The sequence below is a fragment of the Neophocaena asiaeorientalis genome, unplaced genomic scaffold, assembly GCF_003031525.2.
Source record: "Neophocaena asiaeorientalis asiaeorientalis breed wild unplaced genomic scaffold, Neophocaena_asiaeorientalis_V1.1 scaffold373, whole genome shotgun sequence".
NCBI classification, from domain to species: Eukaryota; Metazoa; Chordata; class Mammalia; order Artiodactyla; family Phocoenidae; genus Neophocaena; species Neophocaena asiaeorientalis.
Window position 1 is genome coordinate 291,646 of NW_020172993.1, and position 22,548 is coordinate 314,193.

The 22,548-nt window shown below is 37.9% G+C and overlaps 2 protein-coding genes across 2 annotated transcripts in view; one reads left to right on the plus strand and one right to left on the minus strand.

The window, feature by feature from the left end:
- Nucleotides 1-22,548, plus strand: part of DLD (dihydrolipoamide dehydrogenase) — a 50,855-nt gene that overhangs the window by 24,570 nt on the left and 3,737 nt on the right. The window contains 6 exon segments of the mRNA XM_024742238.1: nt 3,066-3,256; nt 4,147-4,317; nt 4,635-4,824; nt 5,245-5,382; nt 6,282-6,371; nt 6,460-6,572. Coding sequence (XP_024598006.1) covers nt 3,066-3,256; nt 4,147-4,317; nt 4,635-4,824; nt 5,245-5,382; nt 6,282-6,371; nt 6,460-6,525 — 846 coding nt within the window. The 3' untranslated portion in view covers nt 6,526-6,572.
- Nucleotides 14,203-22,548, minus strand: part of LAMB1 (laminin subunit beta 1) — a 63,081-nt gene continuing 54,735 nt past the window's right edge. Inside the window, exons 25-31 of the mRNA XM_024742237.1 lie at nt 21,082-21,285; nt 20,332-20,476; nt 18,695-18,902; nt 18,363-18,504; nt 16,135-16,311; nt 14,655-14,814; nt 14,203-14,486 (exon numbers count right to left, since the gene is read on the minus strand). Coding sequence (XP_024598005.1) covers nt 14,350-14,486; nt 14,655-14,814; nt 16,135-16,311; nt 18,363-18,504; nt 18,695-18,902; nt 20,332-20,476; nt 21,082-21,285 — 1,173 coding nt within the window. The 3' untranslated portion in view covers nt 14,203-14,349. The remainder of the gene's footprint in view (nt 14,487-14,654; nt 14,815-16,134; nt 16,312-18,362; nt 18,505-18,694; nt 18,903-20,331; nt 20,477-21,081; nt 21,286-22,548) is intronic.

Consider the following 22,548-nt stretch of genomic DNA (forward strand, 5'->3'; position numbering starts at 1 on the left):
CTTCCTTCTTAAATTTATAACCCTCTCTGAACTAGTTGATTCATCATAACAAGGAGGAAAAGAATAATTGCCTTATAAGATTTTGTTGGGATTTTATAAAGTTAATACTTTTTAAGAAACTTAACATAGTGCCTGGCATTTAACAAGCTGTAAATAAATTGTAGATCTTATTGGAGTTTTCCTGTCTCTAAGGATTTTGAAATCAGCTTTCCTAAAGAGTAGGGCACTTGGCTATGGTCATTGTTCCTTACTTTGAATTATAGACTTTGAGATGCTGCTTCTCATCGTTACTACTCTTACTATTTCGATTTAGGTTCAGAAGAGTGATTCCTTTCTTTTAAACATCTTTATTGAGATAAAATTCACATATATAGTTCACCCATTTAGAGTGTACAATTCAGTGATTTTTAGTATATGCACAGAGTTATGCATCTGTCATCAGTATCTAATTCCAGAACATTTTCATTACCCCAGAAAGAAACCCCGTGACTATTAGTAGTCATTCTATATTCCTCCCTTCTTCCAGCCCTTGGAAATCTAATCTACTTCCTGTGTCTATGGATTTGCCTATCCTGAACATTACATATAAATGGAATTCATGCAATATGTGGCATTTTGTGTCTGGCTTCTTTCACTTAGCATAATGTTCTCAATGTTCAGGTATACTTCATTTCTCCTTATGGCCAAATAATATTCCATTCTATGGATATAGCACATTTTTCAAATTAACTGATCAGTTGATGAACAATTGGGTTGTTTCTACTTTGGGGCTAGTATGAATAATGCTGCTGTGAACATTTGTGTAGAAGTTTTTGTGTAGACATCTGTTTTCATTTATTTTGAGTATATACTTAGGAGTAATTCTCTTTTTAACCTTTCAAGGAACTGTACAGCAATTGGGAGATTGGGATTGACATATATACACTAATATGTATAAAGTAGATAACTAATAAGAAACTACTGTATAATAATTAAGTTAAATTTTTTTAAAAAAAGGAGTTGGGAGGCTAGAAGGAGGAGCTCTCTCACCCTACTACTAGTAGTCAGTTGCAGATCTAACAGGAGGAGACATACCTTGCATCTCCAACAGGAAGAAGGTTACTATTGTACTACCACAGCAGAAGGAAGGAAGGTTCTCCTTGCAATAACCTTGCCAATGGGAGACTGTCATTACTCAGCCAATAAAAAACCACTACAACTTCCAAGTTGCAGGACTCCAGTGGACTTTTTATTTGTAACAGCCTTCCCAACTCCACCTTCTCCTCTATAAGAGAAACATTCATCTTCTTTGTTCTCTGGACTTGCCTGTGGTTCACCATGGATTGTATGCCCCAAATTGCAATTCCTTGATATTCCCGAATAAACCAGTTTTACTGGTTTTTTTAAAAAAAGAAACTGTACAGCAAAGTGAATCAGCTATATGTATACGTATAGCCCCTCTTTTTCAGATTTCCTTCCAGGTTCGTTTGTTTTGTTATTGAGTTTTGAGACTTCTTTATGTAATCTGGATTTAGATTCTTTATTTAAATCCTTTATATGTTTTTTTTTAAATTTTATTTTTGCCTGCGTTGGGTCTTTGCTGCATGCAAGCTTTCTCTAGTTGCAGTGAGCTGGGGCTGCTCTTCATTGTGGTATGTGGGCTTTTCATTGCTGTGGCTTCTCTTGTTGCGGAGCATGGGCTCTAGGCATGTGGGCCTTCAGTAGTTGTGGCACACGGGCTCAGTAGCTGTGGCTCCCGGGCTCTAGAGCGCAGGCGCAGCAGTTGTGGTGGACGGGCTTAGTTGCTCTGCCACATGTGGGATCTTCGTGGACCAGGGCTCGAACCTGTGTCCCCTGCCTTGGCAGGTGGATTCTTAACCACTTTGCCACCAGGGAAGCCCCCAGTAGATGGTTTGCAAACATTTCTTCACAGCCTGTGGTTTCTCTTTTTGGGTTCGTGATACTGTCTTTTGAAGAGAAGTTTTAAATTTTGTTGAAGTCTAATTTATCTTTTTTCTTTTATGGATTGTGCGTTTGGTATTGTAGCTAAGAAATCTTTGCCTACTCAAGGTCACAAAGATTCTCTCCTATATTTCCTTCTAGAAGTTTTATAGCCTTGGGTTTTACATTTAGGTCCATGATTTTGAGTTACCTTTTCATGTATGCTTGTTATTGGATTTTTAGTGTCATTGTATTGCCTCTAGTTAACTCAGCTCTCACCCCCAAAATTCATGAAATTTTAAAAATGAATACATGAACTTAATTTAGTTGGTAAGGTAAACTCTTAAGGTGAATTTTAAATTATGAGATGAATTTAATACAGATCTTGCAAAGGATATATTCATAGCTTTTCATAGTTTATTTAATGCTGTAAAATTATCTTCATATTGCCAGTTTCATATATAAGTATTCACAAGTTATAACTGATAAAATGTTAAAATATAAAGCCAGTATTTACTTTAAATTATAATTTGAATGAAAATATAAACATTTCTCTGTTGAGAAAATAGAATACGAAATCAGTTTAATATTTTGCAAGCATCAGTAATTAGCAATAAGAGGTTACTTCTTCCCTGTCAAGACCTTCCTTCCCACCGCTGTTCCTCTTTCTGGACCAGTTACCAGCGTATTTCATTCCTTCTCCAAGTCTTTGTGCAAATGGCACTCGCAGTGAGGCCTTCCCCTGGCCACACTGTTTAAAATTACAGTCCCTCTCCTTTCAGTAGTCCTGGTTGTACTTCCTGCTTTATTTTTCTCATAGCTCTTTTACTGTCCTCTGCATGAATTGTACTTATTTGTCTCCCCTGTCGGAATTTAAGGTCCCTGAGGGCAGTGTTTTGTTTACTGACGTATGTCTATCACCTAAAATGGTGCCCTAGCATATAGTACGTGCTCAGTACATGTTGAGTTAGTGAATATTAAGTTATATATGTTTGTCACAGTGTTAATTTTAAACCTCAGAGTTTCTAATAGGACCATATTAACACAAGAAAATATCTTACAATAAACTGTTTAAGATCATTTTTTTAAACATTTGCTATAGAAGCCTTTATTTTTATGATTATTGTTTTTTTTATTATGTGCAGGGCTCAGTTTGGCAAAGACTTGGTGCAGACGTGACAGCAGTTGAGTTTTTGGGTCATGTTGGTGGAATTGGAATTGATATGGAGATATCTAAAAACTTTCAGCGCATCCTTCAAAAACAAGGATTTAAATTTAAATTGAATACCAAAGTTACTGGTGCTACTAGGAAGCCAGATGGAAAAATTGATGTTTCGTAAGTATGCTACATTTGTTTTTGTTATGATACCCTTCTGTGCGTTTCTTTAAGAAAAACATTCAGTTTTTTTTTTTTTTTTTTTTTTTTTTTTGCGGTACGCGGGCCTCTCACTGTTGTGGCCTCTCCCGTTGCGGAGCAACAGGCTCCGGACGCGCAGGCTCAGTGGCCATGGCTCACGGGCCCAGCCGCTCCGCGGCATGTGGGATCCTCCCACACCGGGGCACGAACCCGTGTCCCCTGCATCGGCAGGCGGACTCTCAACCACTGCGCCACCAGGGAAGCCCAACATTCAGTTTTTAGAATCAGATTCTTCTATAACTTAATAGCATTTTACTGTGTAGTATAACTCAGTATTGCTTATCAAGTCAGTCCATTGAAATTCACGATTGCATTGATGATAGAAAAATGAAGCCAGTGTTCTCATTTGTAATATACTTTTTCATAGTATACATTCAGAAAACTTTAAACTCTCAACGTTCAGTAAAATTAATTCAGTATTTTTAGACAGATACATGGGGGAATCAGTAATATTACTGATTCAGTTGCTTACTGTGTGCTTGGCATTCTGTTTAACACTGAAATAACTTGCCTAAGGTCACATAGCTGGTGGGGGCAGAAGCAGTGCCTGAACTTGGATCTGTCGGACTCTGAGACTTAATGTTCTTAAACTGTGTTATACAGCCTGTTGTTGTGAGGTTCTGATGATCGACCTCTAGAGGATATGTACATTTTTCTTTGCCTGACCCTTATGTTTATATTTATAATAAAATAAACTTACACTGTTAGAGGTGTCATTGATACTTGAAAATGTCTGGTCTTAAATTTCCAAGTCTATCAGCTGTTCATGTAGATGTGTGTTTAACAGTTATACACTGTTCATTATCTAGTATTGAAGCTGCTTCTGGTGGTAAAGCGGAAGTTATCACTTGTGATGTACTCCTGGTTTGCATTGGCCGACGACGCTTTACTAAGAATTTGGGACTAGAGGAGCTTGGAATTTAGCTGGATCCTAGAGGTAGAATTCCAGTAAATACCAGATTCCAAACTAAAATTCCAAAGTAAGTTGGATACTTACTGCATTTTCAGTAATTTTAAGCAAACACTATTTTGAAAATAGGCTTTTGTCATGCTTAAAAAGTACCTTGGCTTTGGGGAAGAACAGTAAACTTATAACATGTAAAAGCAAAAGTAATTAATTGAATTTTTTCACTACCCAGAGATTAGAACCTGAACTCACAGATATTTGAAGAGCTGTATTTGATTTATTTTTTTGGTGACTTTATAACTAGAAACGTGTATTTTGTTACCCTGGTATAACTGTAGATGAGTGTCTGTGATTTCAGAAGTTGACCGTTTCTTTTGATCTCCGTGGCAGTATCTATGCAATCGGTGATGTGGTTGCTGGGCCAATGCTGGCTCACAAAGCAGAGGATGAAGGCATTATCTGTGTTGAAGGGATGGCTGGTGGCGCTGTGCACATTGACTACAATTGTGTACCATCGGTGATTTACACACACCCTGAAGTTGCTTGGGTTGGCAAATCAGAAGAGCAGTTGAAAGAAGAGGTAATTCAGAGTAGTTTTCCTCTAATGTGTGATTTGAGTTGACACCAGTGGTTGAGAATCCTTTCATTATTGCATTAATGCATTTTAATAACTATGTAGAACATTATAGGTAAGTCTGTATAATTTTTACTTTGTGAGTATCTTAAAGGAGATCATTTGGTTGCCTGTATTCAAAAACTAGTAATTCCGGAGCTCTTATATTTGGCTTTGAAATATATCCAGGTGGGCTGACATTTGCATTTGCTTGTGTTTATACCCAAACTGTATTTCAGTAACAAGCCTTTTGGTCTTTCCTTCTATATGCTTTGTGAAGAATTGCCTTCTTGGGATTTATTTTCTGAAGAAATGGTAGACGCTTTCACCAAATGGGAATGAATTTTTTGATAGCTTATGTATGTTCTCATTTTCTGCTTCTCACAGGGTATTGAGTACAAAGTTGGGAAATTCCCATTTGCTGCTAACAGCAGAGCTAAGACAAACGCTGACACAGATGGCATGGTGAAGATACTTGGGCAGAAATCAACAGACAGAGTAATGGGAGCACATATTCTAGGACCAGTGAGTACTGTAAAACCAGAAATCCCACTAGGATTTCTGGAAAGCATTGTTATTTAGTAGATTAATTTAAAACCACCTGGTGTTTACATTCTGCGGTTATTATTTACTAGCCAAAGTTTGAATATGGCTTCTTCATGCATCGTTTCTAGCACTGACATTCTTGCCCATCATATCATCTGCATTCCATGCTGCAACTAAGTTTATCCCTTTAAAACATACACCAGGCCATTTGCCTGCTTAAAATTCTCTAGTGGTCTTTTCTGCTATAGACTTGCATAAAAGGCCCCACTGAATTTGGCCCTGGTTACTTTTCTGACCTCATCTCTTTCCACTTGTCCCCTTTGCTCATTAATTCCCTGTCTTATGGGCCTTCTCTCAATTTCTTCATAGGCTGAGCTTGTTCCCATTTTAAAGCCTTTGTTCTGGAATCCTCTGCCTTCATATCTTTGCATGACTGGCTTATTATTCAGGTCTTAGCTCAGATGTTACCTTCTAAGAGAAGCCTTTCCTGCCACTGCACGTGAGGTATGCCCTCCCCTAGGTATCTGGTGCATCAGTAATGATACTAGAACATTTGAGTGCTTCCTCTGTAACAGTTTTTCCTAGATGCATGCATCAGCTTTAGTTTCCATGACCCTGTGAGGTAGGTGGTGATGTTCTCATTTTTGAGGTGAATAAATGGGCCAAAGCACAGAGTCAGTGAGTGGTTAGGGCAGTAAGTGGTAGGAGTTGAATCCAGGCCATCTCGCTTCAGAGCCCAGGTTCTTAACTTCTGAACTGCTTTTTTTTCTGTTAAGGTTTTTCTGACTGGAGGCAATTAACTGTTCTAATCTCTCGTATTAGAAGGTAGTTGTTTTTGCCATAGAAACAAAATTACTTCTTGGTTTATTATTTTAAAGGGTGCTGGTGAAATGATAAATGAAGCTGCTCTTGCACTGGAATATGGAGCATCCTGTGAAGATATAGCTAGAGTCTGTCATGCACATCCGGTAACAACATACGCAATTAATGGCTATCTCAAGTTTCTTCTGATTCACAAATACTTGGTTTTTAATTCTAAATTTCTTCCCTTTGCAGACCTTATCAGAAGCTTTTAGAGAAGCAAACCTGGCTGCATCATTTGGGAAATCGATCAACTTTTAAATTAGAAGATTATATTTTTCTGCAATTTCCTGGGAGCTTTTGTAGAGGTAACATTTCTGAACAGGAAATGCTCACAGCTCCAAGAATTTCTAGGACTGAATTATGAAACTTTTGGAAGGTATTTAATAGGTTTGGACAGAATGGAATAATCTCATATCTATATTTTAAATATAATATTTTATTTCACTGCGTTAATACTGCAGAAAAAAAGCTACTTATAGTAGCATCCTGGAAAATTTTCTTCAACCCGTATTTTCATGCTGTTTATGAAAGGCTCAACTTCACTGAATTTATGCTAAGTAGCTTTTATCTCGGATACAGGATTTACGTACATGGATGGAGCTGGAGTATGGTATGTGAACAGCTGTGTTTGAAACAAGGTGATAAACTTGGTTTTCACATTGGAAACAGTCATTAGAATAAGTTAAACATGTATAAACTGAACTGATGTAAATAAAAAATGATGGTCTATCAGGTATTTTAATCCCCAAAGTCTTGGCCGTTAGAGGTAGAATTTGTGTTTAGATTTTTAAGGTTCTAGTGAGGTCTGCAGTCTGAAGTATAGTTATATAGTTGACCAAAGTAAGGCAGTATATATACGAAATTCATATATTAAGTGGAGAAGCAATGTATTCCAGTGGGAAATTAAGATGCGGAAATAAACATGTCTTAAATATTCATACTGGTTATTCTGAGTGGATGTCAAGATGGTCCTAGATTTTTTATGACTACCTCTACCGTACATTCTTGTTTATGACTCTTTATTATTGCTTTTATAGGCCTGGATAGATCTTTTTTCCCCACATTGTAGGACAGTATTAAGGTATTTAAAAGGTCATTATCCTTTCATCTGTTCTAGTGATACCTACTAAATGTTTAGCATTTATTTTTAGAGAAACGACATAAGGGAATCTTTAGTCTCTTGTCTTTTCTGAAGTGGATTGTCAGTGTATCCTGGCTGGGTAAAATCAACTATTTCTTTAAAGAGTGCTATAAAATTATATTTATTGATAAATATTTAAAATGGCTGTTTCTTAAAACACTTAAATAACAGTGTTGAATACTAAATAGACTTTATTATAACTATTATAACTAAATTTAAGAATCATTTCAGATTCATTCATTGTATTTGATATAGCATAAATTTCTACAGAAAGTAAATGAAGGAACTGAAATATGCAAACCAGATATTCACTTGATTGCAATTTAAAGGTTATATATCGTCTTAAGGAAAGTTTGGAGAATGTAATTTATGAGCAGAAAGCTGTATGGAATAAGAAATCATCAGCTGATCCATAGATAAAAGGAAAATGTTTTGTAGCCTTCAGGTTTTTATTGATTTATATGTAGGTCACATTTTCCTTTTACTTCACACGTCCAGTGCTCTTGAATTGTATTATGGTCATTATAAATGGATACATTGTAAAGACTGGATTCTGTTACATACCTCTGAAAAATTCTGAATTTTTTAGTGGGCAGTTAACTTGGTTAAACTCCAAACTCTTGTTGTCTTTGTGTGTGCGTGCGTGCGTGTGTAGGGGGAGGGTGGGTGGACAGCTGAAATCTCTACGCGGTTGTTTCAGCTTTACCTGGGCTATCTGAAGTTTGTGCCATGCACATAAAGTTCACAGGTCAGCTAGAGATTGGACAAGGGATATGCAGAATTTATACCTCTTTTCTGGGGCTCCTCCCCTCATATTTCAGTTGCTCTTGGTTACCCCAAACTCTGTCCTCCGATTCCTTAACCAGTAAAACTTGGCTTCTCTTCAAGTTGCCACTTGGGACCTCCCCTCAGTGAAAAGCTATTAAAAATGGAAATCTCACGCAAGGCTGTTATTTGAGTGCAACGCGCACCCCCCTCTTCTGCCTACTTCTGGTTGTTGTCCAGTACCTTTACTTTTTAAAAATATATTTTATTCAGAGTTTTCAGTTGTTATCTGTAGGAGTGGTGGTCTGATATGTGCTATTTGCCATTATTGGTAATGAGCTCTGCATCTTTTTAAAATCTGAAATCCCAATATTATGTGAAGTGCTAATTTATTTAAACCTCAAACATGTCCTCTACTCTAGGTACAGAGATTCTGATGAGGGAATAGTAAAATGTAATTTAATACAAAGTCCTAGCTATAGAGACACAAAAGAATAGTTAAGTGCAACTTTAAGGATTCCCTTTCACTGTGAGAATGGAAATATATGTGGTTGGGAATGAAGTCCTAGGTATAAGACAAATTTTTAATGTTCGCTTAGTGTTATTAAGTTCTGAGTATTCCTTGGCTTGTGAAGGGTGGGGCTATTAGTTGTCCAATTCATTGCGCTGATTGAAATTACTAATTTTAAAGTGCGACTTTTAGTTGTTTAGCTGAAAAGCAATGAGGGGTAGTGAAGGTTTCTACCTCTGCTTAATTGTAAGTAAAATACTTACAATCAAGGGGAAAAAAATAGACTTAGTTGCCCTGGTAGATGAGGAGGTACAACCACTTTGCTAGTTATTAGAACTCCTATCTAAATAAAAGTGACAACTGTGTGGAACTAGAGGGAAGTTGCCTTATTATTGAGATTACAGCCATTAACGTAACTTCTGTTCGGGCCCAGCTTCAAATGCAGCTGTGTTGGATGTGTGGGTTGTTGTTATGTGGTACAGAGTAGCCTTTTCTCTAAGAAGCATGTGTGCAAAAACCACTTAAGACCTGGCCTGTTTCCAGCTAACTCAGCTATAAAGTCGACAAAGGCTTGGCAGTTGTATTCCAGCTATTTTCTTTATCCTGTGGAGTAACAGTTATCTGATTGTGAAATCAAATAAAATTCAGTGTAAAATCTGAGAAATTATAGCATCCTTCTGTACTTTGAGTAGCACTGCTCACTGTGCACAAGCAGTAATATCCCCAGACTCTGGCTTAACTTAAACGTTCCCCTCAGCAGCCCTAGCCGTTTTATGTGGCAATACTCGTATTTTTTAAAAATTTTATTGGAATATAGTTGATACAGTGTTGTTAATTTCTTCTGTACAGCAAAGTGACTGAGTTCTACATATATATATATATTCCTTTTATATATTCTTTTCCATTATGGTTTGTCACAGAATATAGTTCCCTGTGCTATACAGTATGACCTTGTTCATCCATCCTGTATATAATAGTTTGCCTCTGCTAATCTCAAACTTCCATTCCTTCCCTCCCATACGCCCCCTCCCCCTTGTAGTTGTAAAGGCAACTACAGGTCTGTTCTCCTTATCTGTGAGTCTGTTTATGTTTCGGCGATAGGTTCGTTTGTGTCATATTTTAGATTCCACGTGTAAGTGGTATCATATGGTACTTGTCTTTCTGATTTATTTCAGTTAGTATGATAATCTTTAGGTCCATCCATTGTTGCTACAAATGGCATTATTTTGTTATTATTTATGGCTGAGTAGTATTCCATCGTACATATGTACCACATCTTTATCAATTCATCTGTCAGTGGATGTTTAGGTTGCTTCCATGTCTTGGCTATTATGAATAGTGCTGCTGTGAACATTGAGGTGCATGTATCTTTTCAAATTATAGTTTTGTCTGGGTATATACCCAGGAGTGGGATTGCTGGATCACATGGTAATTCTATTTTTAGTTGTTTGAGGAACCTCCATACCGTTTTCCATAGTGGCTGCACCAGCTTACACTCCCACCAACAGTGTAGGAGGGTTCCCCTTTCTCCACAGTCTATCCAGCATTTGTTATTTATAAACTTTTTAATGATGGCCATTCTGACTGGTGTGAGGTGGTACTTCATTGTACTTTTGAGTTGCGTTTCTCTAATAATTAGTGATGTTGAGCATCTTTTCATTTGCCCATTGGCTATCTGTATGTCTTCTTTGGAGAAATGTCTATATAGGTCTTCCCATTTTTCGATTGGGTTATTTTTTGTCGTTGAGTTATATGAGCTGTTCGTATATTTTGGAAATTAAGCCCTTGTCAGTCACATGGTTTGCAAGTATTTTCTCCTGTTCTGTAGTTTGTCTTTTCGTTTTGTTTATGGTTTCCTTTGCTGTGCAAAAGCTTGTAAGTTTGATTGGGTCCATTTGTTTATTTTTGTTTTTATTTGTATTGGCTTGGGAGACTGACCTAAGAAAACATTGGTACGATTTATGTCAGAGAATATTTTGCCTCTGATCTCTTCTAGGAGTTTTATGGTGTCTTATGTTTAAGTCCTTAAGCTATTTTGAGTTTATTTTTGTGCATAGTGTGAGGGCGTGTTCTAACTTCATTGATTTATATGCAGCTGTCCAGCTTTCCCAGCACCACTTGCTGAAGAGACTGTCTTCTTCCCGTTTTACATTTTTGTCTCCTTTGTCAAAGATCAATTGACCATAGGTGTGTGGGTTTTTTTCTGGGCTCTTTATTCTGTTCCATTGATCCATATGTCTGTTTTTGTGCCAACACCGCACTGTTTTGATTACTGTAGCTTTGTAGTATTGTCCGAAGTCTGGGAGGGTTTTGCCTCCAGCTTTTTTCTTCAGGATTGCTTTGGCAATTCTGGGGCTTTTATGGTTCCACAAAAATTTTAGGAGTATTTGTTCTAGGATCACACTAAATCTGTAGATTGCTTTGGGTAGTATTGCCATTTTAACAATATTCTTACAGTCCAAGAGCATGGGATATCTTTCCATTTCTTTGAATCATCTTTCATTTCCTTTATTAATGTTTCGTAGTTCTCGGCATATGTCTTTTCACTTCCTTGGTGAGGTTTATTCCTAGGTGGGTTTTTTTTGTTTTTTTTGTTTTTGATGATTTTAAAAGGATAGTTTGTTTACATTCCTTTTCTGATATTTCACTGTTAGTGTAAAGAAATACAACTGATTTCTATATGTTAATCTTGTATCTGCCTACTTTACTGAATTCGTTTATCAGTTCTAGTAGTTTTTGTGTGGAGTCTTTAGGGTTTTCTATTGGGTTGGCCAAAACGTTCGTTTGGGTTTTTCTGTAAGATCTTATGGAAAACCCGAACAAACGTTTTGGCCAACCCAATATATAGTATCATGTCACCTGCATATAAAACAATTTTACCTCTTCCCTACCAATTTGCATACCTTTTATTTTTTTACGGAAAACCTGAACAAACGTTTTGGCCAACCCAATATATATAGTATCATGTCACCTGCATATAAAACAATTTTACCTCTTCCCTACCAATTTGCATACCTTTTATTTTTTTCTTGTCCGATTGATGTGGCTAGGATTTCAATACTATGTTGAAGAAAATTGGTGAGAGTGGGCATCCTTGTCTTGTTCCAGATTTCAGTCGGAAACCTTTCAGCTTTTCACAGTTGAGTATTATATTGACTGTGGGTTTGTCATCAATAGCTATTATGTTGAGATATGTTCCCTCTGTGCCCAGTTTTATAAGGGTTTTTTAATCATGAATGGATGTTGAATTTTATGAAGTGCTTTTTCTGAACCTGTTGAATGATCATGTGGTTTTTGACCTTTCTTTTGTTGATGTGGTGTCACACTGATTGATTTGCATATGTTGAACCATCCTTGTAACCCTGTGATGAATCCAACTTGGTTGTGCTGTATGACCTTTTTGTGTGTTGTTGGATTTGGTTTGCTAATATTTTGTTGAGGATTTTGATGTCATAATCAAAGATACTGGCCTGTAATTTTATTTTTCGGTAGCTTCTTTGGTTTTGGTATCAGGGTGATGGTGGCTTCATAGAAAGTCTTTAAGAGTGTTCCTTCCTCTTCAGTCTTTTTGGAAGTGTTTGAGAAGGATCAGTATAAGTTCTTCTTTCTATGTTTGGTAGAATTTCCCAGTGAAGCCATCTGCTCCTGGACTTTTGTTTGTAGGGAGGTTTTTTTTTTAAAATAACAGATTCTACTTCATTTCCAGTGATTGGTCTGTTCTTTTTTATTGGTGTATGTTGACTTACAGTGTTGTTGGTTTCTGCTGTACAGCAAAGTGAATCAGTTACACATATCCACTCTATTTTAGATTCTTTTCCCATATAGGTCATTACAGAGTATTAGGTAGAGTTCCCTGTGCTATACAGTAGGTCCTTACTATCTATCTTATATATAGTAATGTGTATATGTCAATCTCAATTTATCCTCCCTCCATCCCCCCTAGTAACCATAAGTTTGTTATATCTGTGACTCTGTTTCTGTTCTGTAGATAAGTTCATTTGTACCTTTTTTTTTAGATTCCCCATATAAGTGATATCATATGGTATTTGTCTCTAACTTACTTCCCTCAGTATGACAATCTCTAGGTCCATCCAGGTTGCTGCAGATATCATTATTTCATTTTTTTATGGCTGAGTAATATTCCATTGTATGGTATTTGTCTCTCTTGTTTATCCATTCCTCTGTCAGTGGGCATTTAGGTTGCTTCCATGCTCTGCAGTGAACATTGGGGTGCATATATCTTTTCTTATTCCATTGTACGTATGTACCACATCTTGTTTATCCATTCCTCTGTCAGTGGGCATTTAGGTTGCTTCCATGCTCTGCAGTGAACATTGGGGTGCATATATCTTTTCTAAGTATGGTTTTGTATTCTATTCCTTCTTGATTCAGTTTTGGTGGGCTGTTTCTAGAAGTTGTCCATTTCTCTAGGTTGTCAAATTTGTTGGCATATAATTGTTCATAGTATTCTCTTATGGATTTTTGTATTTCTGTGGTATCAGTTGTGATTTCTCTTTCATTTCTTATTATTTCTTGTGTCTTTTCTTCTTGGTGAGCCTGGCCAGAGGTTTGTCAATTTTGTTTAATTACCCTTTCCAAGAACCTGCTCTTGCTTTTATTGATTTTTTTTTTCTTTTAATCTCTATTTCCTTCCTGATCTTTATTATCTCCTTCCTTCTGCTGACTTTGGTGGTTCTTCTCTTCCTCATTGTTTTAGGTGGTGGGTGGGTTAGGTTGAGTTTTGTTTCTTAGATAGAAAGGCCTGGGTTGCTATGAACTTGCCTGTAAGAACTGCCTTTGGTGCATCCCATTGATTTCTCATCGTCATTTGCCATGAGGTATTTTTTAATTTCTTCTTTGATTTTATTGTTGACCCATTGGTTTGTCAGTAGCAAGGTGCTTAATTCCCTGTAATTTTTTTTTCTGTGGTTGATTTCGAGTTTCATGCCATTGTGGTCAGAAAAGATACTTGAAATAATTTCTATACTCTTAAATTTGTTGAGGCTTGTTTTGTGCCCTAGTACGTGGTCAATCATAGAGAATGGTCCATGTGCACTTGAATGTGTAGTTTGCTTTTTGGGGGGATGTAATGTCCTGAAGATATCAATTAAGTCTAACTGTTGTCTTGTTAGGTGGCAATACTTTAAAGTCACAATGCCCTAAAAGTTGCTTTTGTTGTTCTCTTGCCTAGAGCAAGGAATACTTAGAGGAGTTTTTGGAGATTGGAGCAACTGAGCAGTCAGGGAAATGGTGAACATAGCTCAGGCTACTTCCTTCCTCTTTAATCTCCACCTGGGAATCCAACTGGGAGGTGATTTTAGGGGTGGATTTGTAGAGGATATTGACCCAAACAGATGACTGATATTTGTTGATAGACATAAGAAAAATTAGCATCTCTATGAAGGCAGTCAGCTTGCTTTTAAATCCATCCTTACAGTGAAAATAAATTCTTTGTTAAAGGGATTCATGAATGCTAAATCAGGGAAAGTAACAATGAGTTTAAGAATTATTCCGAATATATATTTATATAAAAGCACTGTACTTTATTTAACTCCATACAAAATGTGGCGATTAAAAACATTAAGAGTCAGTTTTTACCATGTAGTGATTTTGCTTTGGTCACACACACCGTAGCCATCTTTTACTTATAGCTCCTCCTCCTCTGTTACAAGCAGGTGCTGTAAACAGCCACTTTCTGGCTTATATCTTTTAGGAGTGAACGGACTTCTCCTTCCAGTCTTACTAATTCTTGAGCTTTGTCTTCTAGATATTTTTGATTGTCCTCATATTTTCTTTCTAAATCTGTGGGAGATGAAAAGGTCTGAGCAGTTACACTACTATGATGATCTCAAAATCAAATACTGATCCTTTTTGCCTATAAGGCTCTACTTAAGTGCCTAAGACAGAGTGAATAGATGTTTAAATAAACTAAAAAATCATGAGTCGTAAGTGAAAGAAAAAAACCCCTACCTTTCAGGAGTTGCAGCTTGCTGTTTGCTTGAGCCAAAAGTGTTTTTGCTTCGTTTTGTAGCAGTTCCGCTTTCCTTCTGGCATCAGCTGACTCTTCAGTTTTTTGGGCAATTATATTTTCCACTTTCTTGTACTTTTCGTCAAGTTCACCGTCCAGAGTCTGCAGTTCCACATTTCAGCACAAAGAGGTAATAGCATCAGCAGTTATATTTAAGACTGGTAAACAGTGGCAAGCTTGGATGAGATTAACTTGCATGGCAAGCAGTCTGAATTAAAGGCCATGACCAAGGGTACTCAGGCTTCAAGCTCCCCAGTAGTAAATAACTGAAAACGTTAACTTGAAACAGTGGAATTAAGATACAACGTCGACATGAGTTTTTAAAATGAAAGATCTTAAAGACATGTTGTGGTAGGTTTTTGCGGATTAGTACTTTTCTATGGAGATGTCGTAGGAGAATGCATGGAGGGAGAGTTTGAGAATTAGGGTTTCTCAGGGGTAGGTTTGCCGAGATCCAAATTTAGAGATCAAAAGAAGCCAAAAAAAAAAAAAAATGGTAAGACCGTCTTGATTGTGACTAATTTAGGGTTGCTAGAGACTTGCTATCAGGAAAATCAGAGGGAAAAGGCAGATTTAACAAAAGGAAGGGAGGGCGAGATTGTAGCACAAGTGGGGTTAATGGGGGTTTGGAAAGACGGTTGTGAGGAATTTCATGTCAAGGGGTTTTCTTATTTCTAGTGAAATTTAATATTGATGCAAAAGTGTTCTCTAAGAAGACTACTTGGGAGATTTACGCTCTCATATCTGTAGGAACCTAGACCAGAATGAAAAAAGACAGATGGGGCAGTAAACTTATTGTTCTCTTCCCCAAACCCCAGGTGTAGGGAAGTCACCTGTATGTAATGCCTAAAAGCTAGTCGCTTCTAGGAAAAATCTCGACTTCACGTCAGTTTATAGCACCCTACTATTCATTTCAACACTGCTCTGAAAAGTTTAAAAAGGTTTCTTTAAATATTTGCTTACAGAAATTTAGAAATTAAATGTGTCTCAATGATTAACTTGGCTTGTAGTAAGAAATTTAAGCTTGAGACTTTCCTCTGCAAAATATAGTGTTGTCCACTGAGCAGCAAGAGGTAGTTAAATCCCGATGAGCACAGAAGAGGAGATATGGGCTCCCTACTAGCTGTTGTCTGTTAGGAATTCTGTAAGCATGTTCTACGCTGCTTTCAAAGATTTCTCAAAGGGCCAGGTAATTTACTGTTTGAGCTTGTATTTCAATTAGGAAGACCTTTCTGGCAATTTTTCTAAACCCTTATCCAAGTTTGGATTTGAGGGCCTACATCACGTGTATGGATACATTTATATCCACTCCCATTCTTTTCCATCTGTGTCTCTGAAGACTGCTCTTTCAAATCAGGTCACTTGGAGGAGACTAGTTGCTCCTTTATCCACATAGCTGTGAAGTTCCAAAGATTTACTTACCTTCTTAACATCTTCTGCACTTTGTTTCACAGTATATACTACTTTTTCAATATATTCTGCCTCCCCGGAGTTCTGGGCAGCTTTCTGCTGAAGTTCTTCCACGTTTCTCTCTAGCTCGCTGAGGCGCTGGGAGGCATTGAACAAGGTTTCCTCGGAAGCTGCTGTTTCAGACTCGATCTAAAAGCGTCATCATTCAGCAAGCCATTAATTCAAGAAGTGGTAGCAAGTGCTATGACTACAGTGTAGAGGAAGATTTAAAAAGCCGCTATGACATTGCTCTAGAACAAAAGACATTTCAAGAAAGCTTATATAAAGTGCCCAAGTTTAAAATAGTCTCTGTTCTTTCACTACTTCTGCTGGTCTAGGCTGAAATTTTTGTAAAATTTTTCGTTACTGAACCACCTCCAGGCAGCTTGGTGTGTTGAGAAAGCACTTTAAGAACTTGCCTAGTGGTCACAAAGCAGCAGATGTGAGTAGAGGGATATCCACACAACTTTCTGAAGTATTATGGGTGGAAAAATTTTAACTTCCAGTTTTTTTCTATCAACTGTAAATGTTAAACTCTAGTAGCATAGTACTTCAGAAACGACATGGAAATCAGGAATGGTAAAACTCTGAAAAGTTACTATAGGATTGTGAGATGGCATAGGTCTGGGAATATTATAACTGGAAGCTATAAGGGCTCAAAATTATTATTTAGGGAAAAGTATCTTATCTGTGCAACTGGTGAGGGTCCACGTTTGCTCTCATTTCAAAGTAATTAGTAACCGTTGTTTTTAAAGCTAGCCAAAGTAAGCCTGAACCGTAACAGAAGAACCAGTTTCACTGAACACCTAATTTTTCTGAAAAATGATCTTCAAGGCGGGGTCTATTCCACAGAATTACTCTGAATAACAATGTCGTAACTAACGGGTCAGTACCTGCATATGCTAGAATTTGTAACAATTTGATTCTTATCTGAGAGTTCACCCATTAGTTAACTTAGAAAACAATTCTTAGGGACTGTTCTTACAAGATAACCCTTACAGTTTTAAGTAGGCGAATAGTTCGTGACAAGCTTTCATTAGTGTGGTTTAGGTAAAGGCTCTATTTTTTTTTTTACTGTTAACCTGGAACACTTCTGCCCACCATTATTAACTTGCAACAACAAGCCAGATATCGCACCTATTAACATGTTAACAACACACTGACAAAATTGAAAATCCTAGAGATAGAAAAAACAGTAATTGAAAGGGTTAGAATGTAGTCTGGTGGGAAAACATAATTTTTCTAAACTTGAACACGTAGCCTGAAGAAAGGGCCTTAAATTGCTCATAATGTAAGAAAGTGGCTTGGGAACCGTCCAGCTTCATTCTACTGAGAGTAATGGAATACGGGAAGATGGGCTTTTATCAACTACTGGTAGGGAAAGCAGGCTGAAAAGGCATTTCCCAAGATTTTAAACATTAGGGGTGGTTGGCTTGAGAAGGGGGATAGCAGCAAGTAATAAGAGCATCTAACTTCAAAGTGTATTCTGAGAGAGGGGTTAAACGAGTCATCCGTTTTCTTTACCCAGTTTCATAAAAAATGAACTTTCCTAAGATTGGAAGGAAAAATTTGCCTCTAGAACTGATGAAAGAATAAAACAATTAGTTTGCATTACTTTTGAGAAGTTTTTAGAATAAAGCACTAAATCCATGTGAAAAGTTCTTAGTGGCTCTAGGGTATTTTGCTTATAGATTTCCCATGCATTCTGAACAAAACATTGTTTAGCTGTAAGAGCTCTATTAGGTTCCTCTAAAACTGGGTGTTTGTTAGAAGCAGACATTTTGTGAACGATCACCTCATAAATCTTGAGGCACCGGTCTTACATGCAGTTGCTTTTGGGCTGCAAAACCTTGCTCTGTTCGTCCTCTCTCTCCAGCCAGAGATGGTCTAAAACTGGATAAGAGTAAGAGTGTGCTTCATACTAAATAAAATCTGTGTGATTCCTGGGAGGGACGGGAAACTCTCTGTGGGGATGAAAATGAGAGGGGGTTTAATGTTTCTCTTTAGAGTCCTTTTTCTTCCTTGAAAAATGACACTTTTAGCACCTTGTGCCATGGGAGTAGTTTAGATTTACTGAAAGGACTCCTTTAGTGTTCAATTGTAAGAATTTTCATAGATAACTGTCAAATGCGCTTCTTTTCTGATAAGAGTATATGCGCCTGTGTTTTCTCCCACACGTAATAATGATTGCAATCTCTTACTGAAGTTAGCAGGTTCTGGGTTCCTTGGATGTCTTCATCTGCTTGTTTAATTGCCTTCTCTGCTGCAATCTGGGCCTTTTCTGCTTCTTCCAGAGCTTCCTTTACCATGTCTGCAGTGACTTTAACATCTGTTGCACTGTTGCTGAGTAAAAAAAGAATGAGACAGTGTGTTATATGTGAACATGAAAAAAGTACTTCCTCGCAGAAGAGAGCATTTCTTTTAAAGAAAAGCCTTCCTGAAATGACCCTGAGAGACTCACGTGGAGAAATACTTTATTCAATGCTAGATACACAAAGCCCCCCCTAAATGCCATAATACTGTCTTCAGATACCTGGCTCTTTGAGCTTCTTCTAACAACATCTCAGCTCTGGCAATGTCAGCAGCACTCTGCTGTAGAATAACCTCTACTTGAGAAAGGCTTTCAACTCGTTCACGAATGTCTTCTGTCAAGTTCTGTAACTGCTGTGGGGTGCTAGGCATTTCCATTTTCAGTACTTCGTTAGCAACTGCTTCAATGCTGTCCAGGTCAGCACTATCCTCTGTTAAAAGCAAAGATATTCCCGTGAAGAGGTGAAAATCATAGATGGTTCACTCATTCAACCACTTACTGGTCATCTACTACGTGATCAGCATGGTGGGGTTACACCAAGACAAAGGTACTTCCTACTTAAGAGTTTTTAATCCAGGTTGGGGAGATGAGACCTACACACAGGAACAGTATTGCAGACAGTGTGCACTACTGGAGTTGGTTGTAGGCTGGGGTCGTCGGGTAAAAGTGTGGAGGGTGAGGAACGGATCAGGTTTTAAAGGATAACAGGATTTGAGAGAAGAAAGAACATCTCTGGCTGGAGAGGCAGGATGGGCAGAGCAAGTTATGTGGAAGTTGAGTGAAGCGAATGGTTCCGATTGTAGAAAACGATACAGGCCAGGGTAAAAAAGCTGGGTCTTGATCCTAAAGGGCAATGAAAACTTTCAGTTGAGGTTGAAAAATTAGGTGGGAAACTAGGGAAACTACTGTGAATACAGATGTAAGTGTTGAAATTCCTAATAAATTATCTGGATTCAGGAGACTACAGAAAGGGAGAAAATCCAGTCGGAAGCAAGAGAATCAGGATAGTTGCCTTATCAAAGAAGCCAGGGAGTTTCAAATGTCAAACGTGATGTCGAATGTGAAAAGAGGTCAAAAAAATACCAGAGTTTAAACTTTAAATATGTCATTGCTTTTTTTTTCTTCTTATAAACTGTGAAAGAACAGAACATAAAAATGGAGCCCTGAGGGTTTAAGCACAGGATAATATATGAATATTCCGTAAGATATCCTTAGCAAACTGAGAACAAAGCTGATATGCTTAAAATGACAGTACAGAAAGATGAGAAGTGCATGGATCCTAGAACGATGGAGCTATTCTACTATTGAACTTACTGTGTGTTATAATATACATCCCTCTTTTGATTAAGTCCATTTCAGTTGAGAGTTTTCTTTAACTTGCAGCCAAAACTATCTTGAGTGGTAACACTCAAACTGTGACCTGCAACATTTGTGAGCTGGACCACAAATCCCAGAGATTTTCTATTTCTGTACAGAACGCTTAAGGTATAGAGCTCTGTAACTAACTATAATATCCTATAAATAATAGGATTACAAAGCTTTAGGGACAATGTCAAAAAAGCTCTAATTTGAATTAAGGTTCTTATGACACATTATATGTAATCTCTAACACAAATTCCAAATTTAGTTCTCACAGTGTGTTTGACTTCTTGATTTGTTACGTGGGTATCACATCGGGTGTGTCTGTATCAGCATAAATTAGAGGTTATTTACATATACATTTAAAAATTTGGAAGTATTTTATTCCCTGCAAGAATCTTTTATCTACAAGGCAGATTTGAATTATGGCCTCTCAAACACTGTTAAAAAACTGTTGGACAGGAAGAAATGTCTAAAAGTAAAATGAAAAAGTTCCTTACGGGTCAAAAAGTTCCTGATTTGCTTGATCAGATTTCTCAGATCCTCATTGCTCTTGTCCACTTTTTCTTTGGTAGCATTGGTTTTCAACAGAACAGCTTGAGCATTCTGTTTTGCCTCATCTGCCCTCAGTTTGGCTTCAGAGACCTATGTATGGGGAATAAAATAAATGGTCCAGAAAATGATGTAGAAAAACTTAAGTATTTGGAGTCATGGCTTTTAGAAACAAACATCTCCCCTTCAACCATATTATATTCTTGTATAGACAAAGTATTCACTATACCAGTTCCTCTATAGACAAAGTATTCACTATACCAGTTCCTCTACAACAGTCTTACATAGCTATGGCTAGCATATAAAATGTTTTTCTAGTTGTTTTTAATTCCTCCAAAACATTTGGTGGTGTAGAAGATGTTCATTAGTCTTTTTCTCAGGTACCAACCTACATACTTCGGTTAACAGGAAGTTAATACTTCATGTCACTTCAGAAGAATAAAGGCTCAATTGAAATAACAGCTGGAGGTATTCATAACCCTGGACCCATAGTTAGTACATGGTTATTTCAAATTATTGTGAGAAGCAAGCAGATTCTTAAACCATCTATGAATAAAAACTTCCTCCTCTCTTTCCCTGACCTCACAGAAACTTAGGCCTTTTCGTTTTAGTCAGCATTTGGAATTGACTTGTCCCATTCAGATCCTCCAGTCCATAACGGAAAGGAAACAAACAAAACAGCCCATCCATTGAATTACCATCTTGGAGAGCCGTTCCACCTCAGCCAGGGCACTCAGGACATCTCGGTCAAAGTCCATGGCTTTCTGCCAGGCGCCACGTGCGACAGCGACCAGCCCGCCACAGCCGGGCCCCCCACACTGCTTCTGTCCTTCGTCAGTTCTGCAGTTTGGGCCGCCACATTCGGTCTCGGAACAGGAAGCTCCCGGAGGTGTTCCACACGTCTGCAGCGAGCCAAGGAACAAGCACGGGGTGCAGAGTGAGTCCGCTGCAGCCAACAGCTGTGCAGAGCCTGGGTGGCCCCAGAGACCATGTAGGTGGTCCTCAGCGAGGGTGCTTGAAAACAGTGTTCAGGATAGAGCAGAGCAAAGAGCTCAGGGCCGAGCTAACCTGCTTAGTTCCAAGGAAACGATGATTTACAGCCCTGCATCAGTACCTTCTGCCCTAATGAACTGCAATGCTATGTGGGTTCTGTGCAGGGTGCAAATGTTATCTGCTCCATCAGGCTGAAGTCAGCCCATATGAAAGCCAAAGAATGTGTCCCGTCCCCTTTCTCCTAACTGGTAGGATTTACCAAAAAAAAAAAAAAAAGTATTGAGAACCTTCTTTAGACCTAGCACCCTGTTAACTGTTCTGGTGAAAAGGGTGATATAAAAGGCCCATTATCGGGCCTTTTAGTAATTTCCCATCTAGTAAGGAAGACAGGATCATTCTAGGTAAAACGGCCCAGAATAGGTCAGATGCTGCAAGTGCAAAGGAAAGCAGGCAAAGCAGAGACCACTGAGTATTACTGTAGTTTGGGAAGGAGTATTGGCTGGTGGGATCTGTGCAGGGGAAGTGGGGGAACATTCCACAGGGGAGAGGAAGAGAGAAGACAAAGGTATGGGTATAACTTTCCAAATAACCTCCCAACGGCCCTGCCAGACTCCTTCTTTCTTATCTACCAGAAACTTCCAAAGACCAGGGCTTGGTTGTAGAATATACACAGCAAATTGATAAATTACAAGATTGCTATATGATGGAAGAGGCTGAGCAGGAAGAAAAAGTACATTTAGAGCTATCTATCCTTTTGTGGAAAATGGTCACGTTGAAAAGAGGCAAAAGCTATATATCTACTACAGTGAAAAACGGGTAACAGGAGACTCCCAAACGAGTACTCCTTTTAAAAGAGTAGTTTTTGAATAAATACAGTCAACTGTTTAACCTAATAGTTTTGTAATAATTATAATCCCATTATATCATCCCATTATATCTCAAAATAATAGTCATTAATGTGTCTGGTTTACAGCACATAAAAGGCTTCAGAAAATAACATTTATTCCGCATGCTGTACAAGAACATGAGCCTTAATCAAGAAGAGATGCTTTCTAAAAACTATCTGGCAGCACACTAGAAGATCTGTTTTGTTTCAGCAGCCTGGCAGGCTTAAAAAAAAACCCAGCATGGGTCTAACTAAATATACACAAAGACAAGAACCAAAAGTACTT